The sequence below is a fragment of the Buceros rhinoceros genome, unplaced genomic scaffold (genome assembly GCF_000710305.1).
Source record: "Buceros rhinoceros silvestris isolate BGI_N320 unplaced genomic scaffold, ASM71030v1 scaffold27151, whole genome shotgun sequence".
Classification (NCBI taxonomy): domain Eukaryota; kingdom Metazoa; phylum Chordata; class Aves; order Bucerotiformes; family Bucerotidae; genus Buceros; species Buceros rhinoceros.
This window is the reverse complement of record NW_010392898.1, coordinates 1-13,736: the sequence shown is the minus strand read 5'-3', so window position 1 is coordinate 13,736 and position 13,736 is coordinate 1. Positions and strand designations below refer to the sequence as shown.

The window sequence follows — 13,736 nt, the reverse complement described above, 5'->3', positions numbered from 1 at the left end:
AGAAACTGCGGCGAAGCGGCCAGCGGAGGGTTGTAGCACCCCCTCGAGGTGGGCGTCGATCGCTAGGCCTGGTGTGAACTGCCCCGGGCCCTGCGCGGCAGCTCCTCTTGGCCCAGCGTGTTCCCGGTGCGAGACTCCGGCGGGTGTCACACCCTTCAGCTCCCTCAGCAACAGCATCCTGCTTTGAGCTGCTGCTCAGTGAAGTCTCTTAGTAAGGACTGCAATGGCCCTGAGGCCAAGGAAGGAGAGAATCTTGATACAGGACCAACCCCAAGTGCCAGTCTGCAGGTGGGTAAGGTACGCGCAGGTAGTAGTGTACTACGTGCCCGTTTACACAGCTGTTGCCTCCCTGGATTACCAGGTATCTTGCAGTCCAGTTCTGTGGAAGGATGAGCGAAAGAAGCGTAAGCAGCACAAAGTAGCCCAGAATAAGGTCCAGTTAAGGGAGAGAGCGAGAAAAAGACACGCTGTTTATTTACATAGTTCAAGAAGGGCAAACACACACCCACTCTGAACATGCCATTCTTCCACCTGGACTCCAGTGGTATGGCGAGACTGCAAGGCTAGCAAATTCTGCCTCCAGCCCCAAGACAAAGCAGTCTTCTAGGCTGCCTACTGAGGAGGATGGAGAATGCATCGGCATGTGGAGAATGCTGTGATGGAGAATGCTGTGTGCTGCCTAGGAAGCGTTTGTAAACGTGGTAAGCTTGTGTTACTGCTTTTTAATGCTCTGAACGTTAGTGCTAAAAAAAATAAACAGTATTACACATTCATGATGGAATTCTCACTTTGTTTATTCCCACTGATTATTGAAGAAAAGACTGAATACATCAGCTATATATATTTTTACTATGAGGCATCAGGCTTCACAGGACAAGTTAACTTCTAGTCACCTTATATACCACTGCATGCATTAGGGCTGGGGAACATTCCCAGAAAATTAAAGTCCCAGAAGGAAAAACAGAAGAAAATAAAGGAATAAGAAGAATATCAGTCTAATCTCCATTACTAAAACTGATTAATACTAATTATATAAGAACAAGTAAAAAGGTAGCTGTTCTGTAGGCTCAAGTCAGAGAAAAAAAAGTACATCTGCTTCTGTTTTATGATTCCGGTTAGGTTAAGTAGTCTGACAGTACCGATGCAAACTCCTGTCTGCCCCAATGCAAGCAGATAGAGGACCTAATCAGGAACAAATCAAGAAGTGTTATATAATTAGTGATGGTCTACTTGACTACGTATAAAAGTCTTTTTGCAAGCTTGCAATTCCATAATGTTTGCCTTAAACTCCTGTAACGTATTCCAATAGAGCAGCAGCAACACATTCCACACTCATGCTCTAGTGAACTATGAACCTTGACATATTCTAATGTTTAAGTTAACCAGCAGAATCTGTGTCACAAATAAAACTAGTAATGCAATCTTGATAGGACCTCCTTTCACATCTGAAAGTCGTTACCTTTCACAGTAAGAGGAGCTATTAAATCAGAGCTGACAGGTTTGCCTATAAAATAAGGGCAGATTGACTTTATAGGAGCGGTAAAAACGCATCAAGTAATCAGACCAGTGTTCTGGTAATGGCAAGTTGAACAAAATATAGAACACTGCAAGCGATAGTGCAACAACAGATCTAGGAACAAAACACAGGTCACGTGCATCAGAGAATGGTCGTGTTGGCATACGGCCATACTGAAGGGTTTTGGGAGGACTCAGAAACTGCTCAGCATGAACTTCACTTAACCACTTGACTTTTTTTGGATCAAGGCTTGATGGCAGAAAAAAACCCACAGAAGAAAGTAACATAAAAGTGACCTTCATTGAGAATGGATCTTTCCCTCTTTAAAAATTTATGCACATATAAATCCCTGAATGTTTTAGGAGTAGCAGGAGAAAGATAGGTTGATTTTTCTCTCCAGGTAGCAGGACAAATGCTTCACAAGGTGAAGTGTCAACACTATTCAGACTGTACAGTCTCCCTATGAGAATCCTCCTCCCCTTTCTCTATTCTCTAGGGAAACTCAGTGCCATTTCTCCTCTTCCTTTCACAGCATATTTGAAACATGGCTACTTGCTCTCAGCTGCCGCCTCTGGCACAAAATTACACCAGAGGTACACCCACAGTGCTGCAGCGTACTGCTCTTTCCTTTCCTCTGGAAATGGAACGCTTTCTGCTGTTGCTGTCTTTGGGCAATGCAAAACCCTTGGGCACTCCCGACAAGTGCAGGCGGTCGTCTGCATTGCTGTACCACTCTTAAAGCCCATTACACTACGACCTAAGTGCCTAAAGTAAGAACTGCAAGAAATCAAGTACCTGCTTACTCAACTGAGAAATAGGTACTTAGGAACGCAACTGCACTCTAATCAAAGACACAGAGAACCAAAGACAGAGGCAATTGTATAGGAACAATCTCTACACAGGCACACATCCATGTGGTTTTAAAAGGACAACAGCAGTGCTTGCAGCTGGTTCTTGTTCAGCTGGGGAAGACGTTAATGGATACATTATTTACTAGAAGTAAAGCACATGGTTTTTAAAACAGCAAAGCAGAGCTTTTTATACAGGAGGCAGAAAGTAATCCTTTTATGTACGTCAAGAATTTTCATGTTCACAAAATCTCTGCATACCTTGCCAAATCTGTAACAGATGCTTAGCCGGTAAAAAGGGGTATTTCAGGATAACAGAAACATCACAAAGGAGATACAAATTTGTTCAGAACTGGCAAGGGAGGACTCTTGTCTAGAAGAAACCACACTTCAGCATGCATGTAACACTCTGCATTTCTTACACAGGAAAACATGGAAACCTTAGGATTTGCTCTGGATGTCCTGAATCATTTCAGTAGGACATGTGGGGCTGAATAAAAGGAGAAAGCCAGGAGGAGGCTGGGGAAGGTCACTAATCCACAACCAGGGCACATTGAACGTTGATGTGACTCAGGGAGAGCAGCTAGGAGGAAGCTGTGGATGAGACAGTGGCTGAAGAAAGGAGAGAGGGGCAGATCACATGCTGCTTATCATAGGTCAAGAGGGAGAAAGCTGCCTTTGCACATCAGGCTGTGCTTCTGGGCATTACTGTGCATATAATTTCCAGATCAAACTCTGCAAGCCAGTGACACTGTGACATCTCAGGGACATTGCTCAACATCCAGAATTTTATTCAGCGCTGTGACCGTGGCTTCAGTTTGTCTTGTCAAAAACAAGTCGGTAGAGCAGCACAATGATCACACCTGAGCACCTGCCAAGAGACTAAGAGATATTAGTCATGCAAAGCAGTATAAAGGGATGTACATTTTAATCTAGAGTTTTCTGTGCAGTGCCACAAACTCAGGTCTCCTCTTCCAGAAGCGAACAGCAGCAAAGGAAACATCAGCCTGCAACACAAACACCCGAACACCTTACATTTATTTCAGTCCATAACCCTGAATGATAAGCAATAGTGTGTCCCACAGGCTGACCCAGTGCTGATTCCTTTTTCTTCTCCCTAAGCAAGCAAGTGAAGATTATTTTCTTCAAAGCTCAAAAGAATTATTTTAAAGTCTAGATGTCTCAAACACTTCTACCTGTGTCAAAATGACATGTAGCATTTAACAATGCTGCAAAGAAAGCAACTGGAAATTCTAGATTCCCCATTATTGGAGGTTTTTGACAGCAGCCAGGGTGGTGAATAATGGTTTAAAAATTCCGCTTCAAGACCGGAAAGGGTCTTCTAAAGACATGTACCCCAGTTCCTTTTCCAGTTATTGCAGAGCTTGGATTTTGAACTTATAATCCTATGAAATATTGTTTGTTGTGTCTGGCTTCTGTGTCATTTTCATTCTTCTATAGTCACAACTTAAAACCAAGCTGCAAGAAATTTAGTAAGATGAAACATTTTGCCTTTATGTCAGAACTTTCTGCTCCTCAGGGGCTTATTAGAAACCTGTGATTTATCGTCTGATAGTTTTTTACTGAACCCCAAAGCAAATCACAATATGCATTCTCTGAGGCGTGTGACTGCCACATCACCCTCCCCACAGGTTTCCTACTATTACAGCCCATTCAGTAAAACACAGAAAGTGTTTTAATTACCTTTAAGGGGGGTAGGGGATCAAAATGAGGTCTTACAGGATTTAATCTTCACTGCACGTTCTGTGCTAGTGCCATTTACTTGCTTTAAACATCAGTAACGTGCACTTTTTGCAGGAACACCCAAAGAAAGAAAATGCATTTTGTATGTTCGTAAGAAGTTACAAAAACATATCTTTAGGCTACAAACCTGGACAAGCAGTTATTCACTCCGATCCTTTGGCTCTCGGTATTTCCACTGGATATAGTCAAAGATGTCCTTTTCACATTCTACTGGCAGGGCCTCCCCAGCAACTCCTGCAAGCAGATTACAGACGCTATTTGAAAGGTGCGACATCTGTTCCGTCCTGAAGTACCAAATGCATTGCAAGATTAAGAGAAGACTGCTTCAAGTAAAACAGACCAAAAAAAAGCACCCCCCACAGACCTTCTCATACAGTGTTCAGCTACTGATTCTCACTAGCATCGAAGGAAATAAGGTACTGAATTAACTTCGGGGCTACGTGGTTATGCAGTTAAATATATTTATATTCATGTATGAGTATATACATAGACAGCCCCCCTCCAAAACAAAACAACTGCAGGATATGACATATCTTGTTAGAAGAGTGGGAAACCACATAATGAGCGTGACACTGAAAAAACAATCTTTAGCTGAGAAAAACTTTAAGTAGATTAGGTGGCCCAGAGAGGTAACTCTATGCCACAGCGCTGCAAGTACGTAAGTAGGCTGCCTCCTCCTGCTGTAATGGTGTCCAGTACAAGGAAGGACACTGTGAAAAATTTCATGAACTGCAGTATTTATCAGAGGTATTTCCAGTACACCGAGAAACCAATTTAGGAGAAGATCACACAAAGCATGTAACTAGAAAGAATACTCTGTGCAAAGGCCCAGACTGACCAGTGACGCCCAAGGGACGGATTGTGTACTCATTGATTGTGAAGCCCATTTCCAGAGCATGAGCTCTCATGTTCTTATTGAATATGTCACTTCCTGTGAAATACAGTACACCACAGTAATACTGATCTTTGGGGATAAGCCTAGAATAAAAGTGGAAGAAAAGTAGAGATTTAGAACAAGCACGTAACAGAAAAGTGACAAACCATTTGGAATTCAGCCACTCGGACACTGTTCTAAGCTCACTTCCTATTTACCTGCACACATTCTGCAGCTCTACATATTTGACTTTCTTACAGGCCAAATGCGAGAATGAAATGAACTGCACCAGAGAAAGGTTCAGCACACTTAAAATGACCCAGAAGTTACTGGTGTTCAGCCACTACGAGGTTATGGCGCTTGCACTCCTGCCAAGAATTAATGTCAAAGCAGGCCACAATTCTGAAACCAGATACAGTCATGCTTTAAAATACAGCATCCTTGCTAATAACCTGTTGTAGACACTGGCAGTTGTGCAGTGGCTTCCACAAACTTAGTAAATGCCGTGTTCTGAACATGGAAACAGAGATTTGAATGCGGAATTTGATGCAAATGCCTTCTGTGTAGCAGACAAGTACAGTAAGGTTTTTTTGGTTTGGGTTTTTTTTGTCTGTGTGTACCGGATATCGATTCTCCGATGTGGATAGGCTGTTCCGTCGTCTTTATTTGGCAGCTGACAGACACCCTGTGAGGAAGTAAGGAAAGCAGGAAATTAAATGAAATTAAACAGATTTGAGATCACTCTTCACCTCCCCACCCCTAAACAACCTCTGAACAATCCTCAGTCATCCTGGAGAGTGAAGTTAAATTCCCACTGAACCAATTAAATATTTTACTAGAACAGCTGGATGTCAAAGTCCTATGAATCACTATTTTATGATACTAGGAGGACTGTAGTTCAAACATAACCGCCTCTCATTTCCCATTCCTCTACCCTAACTATTATCAGGCTCTTCAGGCAAGTTAAGGAAAATGCAGAAGAAACTCAAGCTAAGAGAAACTGAAAAAAAAAAAGAAGTTTTTTTTCTGCAGAAATCCTCTCCTACTTTTAATTTCAAACCACTTTGTAACCTTCATGCAATTTACATATCAGCCTTTTTTTTCGCTAGTCTGCAACCACCTTAAATGACAATGCAGTAGTGAATAGGGACAAGAACCATGACAAAGGATGATATTTACATACTGAACCATTTCACCAATGCCAGCTTCATGTTGAGACTACTTCTAGTCTTAGCTTTGTTTTGACAGCTTAACATTGTTTATGCTTTTAAAGTTACATTATCTGTCTCCTTACTGCTACTTGCTTTTGTGAGATTCTCAGCTGCAGTCAACATTTCCCTTTTTACAATGCTCTTTTCTTAGCTTCCACTTTGAAGACAAGAGCTATTCCACAACTATTTAAGTCTATCAGGATTACACAGAGCAAATGGTCAAACTATAATGAGCTTCTCAGACTGGGAATGCAGACTGGGAATGCAGTGAGATTATGGTTCATGGATGTGGATGTAGCTTTAAACCCGTACGGTATTCACACTCAAACCATTGGGAAGAATGAGAGCGACTTTCACTTGTTCCTCCTATAGACGAAGCAAAAAAAAAAAGCCATCAAGTTTCATTCCCTCTCAGAATGCAACACAAAGTAAACTGAAGATAAATTCTGAGAGTTTTTAGGAAAACAAAAATAGCAGCAAACAAAAAAAAAAGTCAAGTGCTTCCACAGACCCTTTCATCTTGGGAAAACAGGTTATCTTTAAATGTAGCATATATTTAAGTATTTATGGCCCCCAAAAGAATAGCTGAATATGACGGTAGCTTAATTCTTGAATAGAAATTCTAAGTCATGGATCGTTGGTGAACCTTCCTGCAGGACCACTCCATGGAGCTTCCAAGGAATGCCATAAAGCCAGTGCGAGTGACTGACAGGAACTAACCAGTCCTTACCTCCACTCAGTATTGCTTATGTTTCTGCCCTTCTCTGTTAGAATTAACTTTTAACCAGCCTGTAAGACAAGGATACCTGGAGCCTGTAGAGAAAACTAAGTGAAGCAAGAGGATACCCAATCCCCGTGTTTAAGAAAAAAAAAATTTTGCTGTGAGCAAGGGACCTAACACAATAAATCTTCCTGTAATTCATTACTTTCTCTAGACATCCCACAAATCCCTTTTTACATCCTCAGTCTAACAGCTTATCCATTGAATCTGCTCTGCAACAAAATCAACAAAGATGGTGGCAAAAGTATATTATTAGACAAAACAAGGTAAACATAGGCCTGAGATCAAACATAGTGTTTCCAAGATCTCGAGGACAGTTACAGAAGTGGTCACTGGTACAACTGAAGAAGTGAGGTTGTGCTAAGGTTCTGGGGAAACATCAAGCAAAACAGACACACATTGTGTGATGGAAGTTATGTCAGAGGGGTTCAGAACTACTCAGTCACTTGTAGATTTTCTAATACTGAGATTTTGCCACTAGAGATTCACTAAGAATTAACTAATTAATTAATGAAGAAAGTTTTTACGGAGGCAACTGAGAAAGAAAAAAGTTGAAAAAAATTCACAACTTCAGCAGTCCAGAGAAGATATTTTTTATATATTTCCTACCTTCTGTCAGGAAGGGTAATCCCTTCCAACACCCCTTAGCACCAAAAAAGCCTTACCATGAATTTGGTGTCACCTTTAGACAGCATATCTGTGACAAAGTGGACTTTTTCCAGTTGTTCTACAACTTGACGCAGAAGTTTTGGCTAGGAACAGTGGTAACAGAGAAGAAATTATTTCACAAATAACAATATCTTACCCATTTACCAGACAATGGCTTACATAAGTACAGACATCACTATATGTATTATTGCACATGAAATTTGACCCAGAAGGGAAAAAAGATAACAATAATACTGAGAAAAAGCTAATAAAAATTACAGTTAAGCAACGTAAAAAAAATTTCCACCAAATCCCCATGTCAGATTGCTTCTGTTGGAAGTCACAAAATTAATTTCCGTGGTTTTTTTCAACTTTTAAGCAATGACTGTATAGAAGCAACACAAGAAATACAAACTGTCATTAAGATTTCTCCAGAGATAGTCCCAAAATATTACAAGGGCAGCAGGACATTTGATTCTCGTCCAAAAGATTATGGCTACATGATACTTCACCTTTAACCCCTGCTTTACCCAGCTAGCTGTTACAGTTCCATGTTGTAAAAGCACACGAATTTGAGGGGAGGGGGTGGTGGGAGTGTTTGAAGGGGAAGGACAGGAGGATGAGTAAACACACTGAATAGTTCTGGAAGAGGAACACAGCGTAATACATGGACCTAAGAAGCGATTGTAAGTCCTCAGAATAAACAGTGACCCAAGAGAAGAGTCTTCTATTACAACAACAAAGATGCAAGAAGCTGCAATACAAGTCTGAGACTAGCATCTTCTGAATTTAAGCACACCCTTGTGGAAGTAATGCACAGTACTGACCCACAGCAGCAGAGAAACACACCTGTTTGGATGATTCGGATGTGAAACTGGGATGGGTTAGGAGAACATCCATATCACCGCTCGACTCTGCACCTAGGCAGGTATGAAGCAAAGACAAACCCCTCTGTGTATGACAAAGTACTAACATTGCTGAACATCCATCTAACCTCTTCCTATAAACATATTTTTCTGGTAGAAAATGAGTCACTATTCAAGATATCTGTGAAAAAGCAATCTTAAAGTAAGAGAATCTTGTTTTTCCATCGGAAAGCTTATATCCCCACATACGTCAGAAAATACTTGAGAACTTCTTGCTGTACCCTATAGCAATGAAGCACAAATGTTGTTAATGTAGAAACAAGGCAAACGTTACAATATACTACTTTTTATGGGGGCAGGGAGAAGCAGCAAGGGTTTATGCGAACTAGCCAGTCAAGACAATACCAGGAGGAAAATGCAAGGTTCCAGCACAGACTTTCTCTCTAGAAGAACAGCATATATAGTAACGAGTTTCGCTTATTAGCCCGAAATAAACATAACAAGATCACAGAGTACCCACCTCGTCTAAAACTCCCACAGACTGTAGCAATATAGTCTGGGTCCAACTTCTTTATCTCTTTCAGCACAATTTCCTATTTAAAAAGGAAACATCTGTGTTTAGAGGTGTCAGTCATTCACCGGCCATCAGTGCCACACATCCTCAATAAAGACATTCTTACCTGCATTTGTAGCATTTCTTCCCTTGGGATTCTTTTCTCAAAATCTTCAAAATACCTGCACATATAAAAATAAAAGTGTCTGAAAGAATGGCAAGGGAAGTATCTTAAAATGTTAGTCAATTAAATGTATATGAGAGGAAAGAATATGACTTACATATGTCACATTACAAAAAGCTCCCCATTCTCACCAAACTTCTTAGAAAAATTCCTGCCAAGCAATAGCAGAAACTGACAACTGCAAATTTGACAACGCTTAGAAGGTGGTTTCACTACATATTATTTACACAGCCCTCTGAAAATACAAAAGTTTCTTGACAAAAGTTGGTCCAGCAGCAAGCAGAAGGAACAGGACTCTCACCCCTGGTCAGAGGTGGTCTATGTTGGAAAGAGCTAAACGGAAGCTCACAAGTCCAGTACAGCTCCTGATATCTTTGCATGCAGCTGTAAAAAAAAACAACCAAAACCCAGATGCCAGCATGCTGCTTGATTGTGGAGGAAAGAGGCCAAGTGAAACCCGCAGGCATGCTCTTCACCCCTCCAGCACCAGAGTTCTTGACAGAAGGCACTGGGAGTCATACTGCAGCCTCAGAGCCACACATTGACTGACACTCGTTACCCAATCATCCCAATCCCAAGCTCTGCATGGGGACCCACCCCTCCTCACCCTTCTCCCAGAGCTGCAGTGGAACTAGGGACAAAAAAACCCACCACAGAGCACTGAAACCATTCTTTCAGCTCAGCACTTACTGCAGGTTCTGAAAAAACATCTCAGTACTGGAAGCAGACCCAAGGTTAATGTGTGCACTAGCAACACGGATAAGGTAGATAAGTTTTCTCTGAGCGTTCAAGGGAAAACCTTTCACTGTTAAGTGAGTACAAGAAAACTCACCTGACCTATCCGTGTATGAAGGCATGGATTCACACTGGATATGGGGCTCAGACAAACACTGGGAAGGTGACAATCATTGTGTGACCCTTCTCACTCACCGGCAAGCAGTTTGTCCAGATCACATACTCTGCACCTCTACCACTGATGTGGAAAGGCTAGAGCTGCCCCACGACAACCATGAACCAATCTGGATATCGAGCTTTGTTTGGGTCACTTCCAGCTTCTTGTAAACACAGCTATAGTTCTTTCAGAACTAGCACACTGCAACAGCCATTCAGCAAGCAGCATTCAAGATGACAAGTATTGAGGGACACGTTCTTCATGATGTTCTGGAGTTCAGTCAGGTCTTCCCTTGCTCACAGCACATAATAAAAAAGGCCAGGGCACTTTCATGCACATTCCCAAGAAACACCATTGCAACCTTGCTAAAGTGATTCTTCATGAGCTAACTGAAAAAGTAATTTGAAATTAATTTCCTTCTGGATGGAGACTAAACATACTGAGTTTTAACCCAATGAAACAAAAGCTCTGAATAACTGGAAAAGCACGTAGAGCACGCGGAAAGAAGAGACTCTTACTTGGCCTGTGTAACCTTACATTACATCCTGGTGTCTGAAGGAGTCATTAGAAAAGCCAAGCACTTGCACACAAGAAAGCTTACTTCAACCCAATTCGCTGGTGATGTGTCAGCTTGTGCTCATTTTTTCTTAGATCTAGAGGAATTAAGGAAAAGAAGTTACTTGGACTAAAAATCTTTCAGTAGTTTCCACCAGTGCAAAGATGATGCACATAAAGAACACGCAACAAGCAAACAGCCACTCAAACACGAAGGGAGAGACTTTACACCGAGTACTCAACAGGATGAGTACGAATACATAGAGCACTTCCCAATAAAGACTCCAACAGATCATTCACCTCAGCCAAAATCTGTAGTACTTTCTAAGAAATCTGTAAGTACTTTACTTTGGTTACGCATGTAATGCCGTTAGCCTGTGCACTAACTTCAGCATCTGACACCCTTGCCTCAAAGCCCGTGGAATATCTGCTATCACAGTACCACTGAGGGACAGGCAGCTTGACAGAAAACAGCGCAACTGGATTGAGAACTGAGGACCCAAGGTTACACTTACCTTCTAAAGTCTTAATTCCTTCCTCGACAAACTTCCTAGCAGCAGCAGGACTGCAAAGAGACAAGGCAATCTGCCATCAGGAACAGCAAGAATCTTACCACACGGAAAAGGACGCTAGAATTCACAGTAACTGCCTAGGTGCTTCATGTCACTTCTGATGCTTTCCCTCTTTTCAGCACACACATTTTCTGCCTGCACTTTCAGTCGGCAGAGATGGCTATCCAAGGCTTGGCCTGCACGTTTTTTAGCATTGATACAACTATATAGTGACGTATAATTGTAAAAATAATTAAACAAAGTCTGACCAAATAGGCAATACTGCTTTAGACAACAATACAGAATGACCCCAAGAACTACTTTAACCACAATCAGTCTCTGAACTAGGAACAGCAACACACAAGTGTCTTTGGCCTAACATCTCAGAAAACCCAACAAGGCTCCAGTTTGCAATCTACAGCACAGCAAAGAAGCTCCAGCTCCAGTTTGGCTGGGGAGTTTGCCTTAAGCACGACACTCAAGTGACTGGCGGAACCATTTTCCCTTTAAGGATTTGTCATTAGATTAATCTGTGGGACTCTGCAGGGAAAGAACATTTCAGCCGTGAGACAGGCATTCAGGTAATGTTACACCCAGGTACCTATCCGATATCTCAAAATGCTGAGAACCACCAGCCTGGAAGTACAGTCCCTTGCTGGGGAACTACTCTGCAACTACTCTGGAATCCCACGGTTACAGCTCTACCACCCTTAAAGACTTTGAATCCACTTCTTCAATAAAACTCTTACATTACAATAGAACTGACAGATCTTGACCTGCAGTTTACTCCCTTTCTTACCCTTCCTTGCCTCTCTTGCTGGATTCCAGACCAAGAGAGGCAACTTCCCCCACCTCAAGACGGGAGAGCACCCAAGCTGCTGCTTCTGAATCCCATCCCAGTTTCTCAAAGGCATTCTCAAATCCCAGTATATCCTCAAATTTTTCCTCAATTACTTGAGAACGATCACATTCCCTAACCTCAAGGGTTTCAGAACAGTGCATAAGAGCCCTGATGTTTTGGTTGGTTGTTTTTTTTGTTTGTGATTTGTTGCCTGTTTCAGGGCTCTACTCCTCCTTGCACAAACACATGACAGAGCGCCATTGTCCCTGGGCCCAACTTCCCACCCAAAGTCCCAAAGGGGCTTCTCACTTCCACTCTTCTCAGTCCTTCCTGGTTCTGATTCTTGACTGGCTCCTCTCTCCTTCCTCTCTTTCCCAGTTCTGCTCCTCTACTGCCAAGTCTGTAACTGATGATTCTATACTCTTTCTTCTCAGACAATCGTGTCATCACGACTATGGTGCCCCAGTGTCGGCTCTACAGCATCAGCTCAAACTCATTCTCTTCGTTATTTGCAGCCATCTAAATTCTGTTCATAGCTCCACCAAATAAACAGAAGGAAAATAATAATAAAAACCCAGACAAACAAAAAACCTTTACCCAATCCCAGTAACTCGTGTCAGGAAATTGATAGATGCACTTGTATCATCTTGTCGAATCTGCAAACACAAATCAATGCCAAACAAACCTTTCTTTACTCCATTTGCAATAAAAAAAGAAATCTCAATAAAATCAAGCAGCTTAGTCAGACTCTGCTTTGGAGGCTCACTATAAACCAGTACCAAGAGAAGACAATAATGCCTCACGTACCGAGCCTGAAAACTGCAGAACTGTGCCCAGGCGAACACTGCATGGTTAAACCACAAAACTCCACGGTCTCCCAGAGTCATAAATCCACTTCTCACAGAAAAACACTCACATGCTCATTATACAATCTAAATCCTTTGCATAAATAGACAGCTTTGAGGCTTTGGCTGAGCTTCTTATTCTCTGCCTTCTACTTGCCATAGACTCTATGTCCGCCATTCTTAAGGTTGACATCATTCTCTCCAGGGACAAGCACAGAAAATGTTTGCAGAAATGCAAGCAGTCTGCTTTACAAGTCATGAAGAAAAGCAACTACCAAGAAATAGAGCACAAGCAAAAGAAACCCACCTTTTCCAATTTACGCAGTTTCCCAGTGGATAAGAACTCATCTATCTTCTCAGCTATTTTAGCACCTACTCCATCCTAAATAGGGGGGAGGAGAGACAGTTTAACTTCATGATCACTTAAAGTCATTATATCCAGAAAGAAAAGAAAGCTCCCCAGAGTTTAGAGTCCAGAAAGAACCATGAGGCCACTGAGACTATGATAAAATATTGGTCCATTAGGGAGTACAAGAATACAAGAGTACAACAGAGCAGCACAAACACTGTAATTCAAGGGCTATATTAAAGTTTAGCCAAAGCAATAATTTTGAACGAGACTTTGATTATTATTGCTCAAGTTCCCTAGATTTAGTGAAGCAGTAACAAAGCCAATAGGAGACCCGTCACAGCAGACTCCTTTTACAGGCAGCGATTCAGCGGGAGTGCCCAGTTCCAGCTGTGACCTTCCGCCAGCACCCACCCCACACCCCCGAGCCTCCGGGAAGAGGCGCTGGCACAACCGGG

The 13,736-nt window shown here is 42.0% G+C and overlaps 1 protein-coding gene across 1 annotated transcript; it reads right to left on the bottom strand.

Moving 5' to 3' along the window:
- Positions 1 to 4,103: 4,103 nt before the first annotated feature.
- Positions 4,104 to 13,311, bottom strand: POLB (polymerase (DNA directed), beta; the record flags this gene model as incomplete). Its single annotated transcript, XM_010144672.1, has 11 exons — positions 4,104 to 4,362; positions 4,967 to 5,106; positions 5,623 to 5,687; positions 7,660 to 7,746; positions 8,492 to 8,562; positions 9,029 to 9,101; positions 9,189 to 9,243; positions 10,739 to 10,790; positions 11,208 to 11,257; positions 12,682 to 12,740; positions 13,237 to 13,311. Coding segments are annotated over 11 exons (822 nt in total), but the record flags the coding sequence as incomplete, so codon positions are not given.
- Between the last annotated feature and the right edge of the window lie 425 nt (positions 13,312 to 13,736).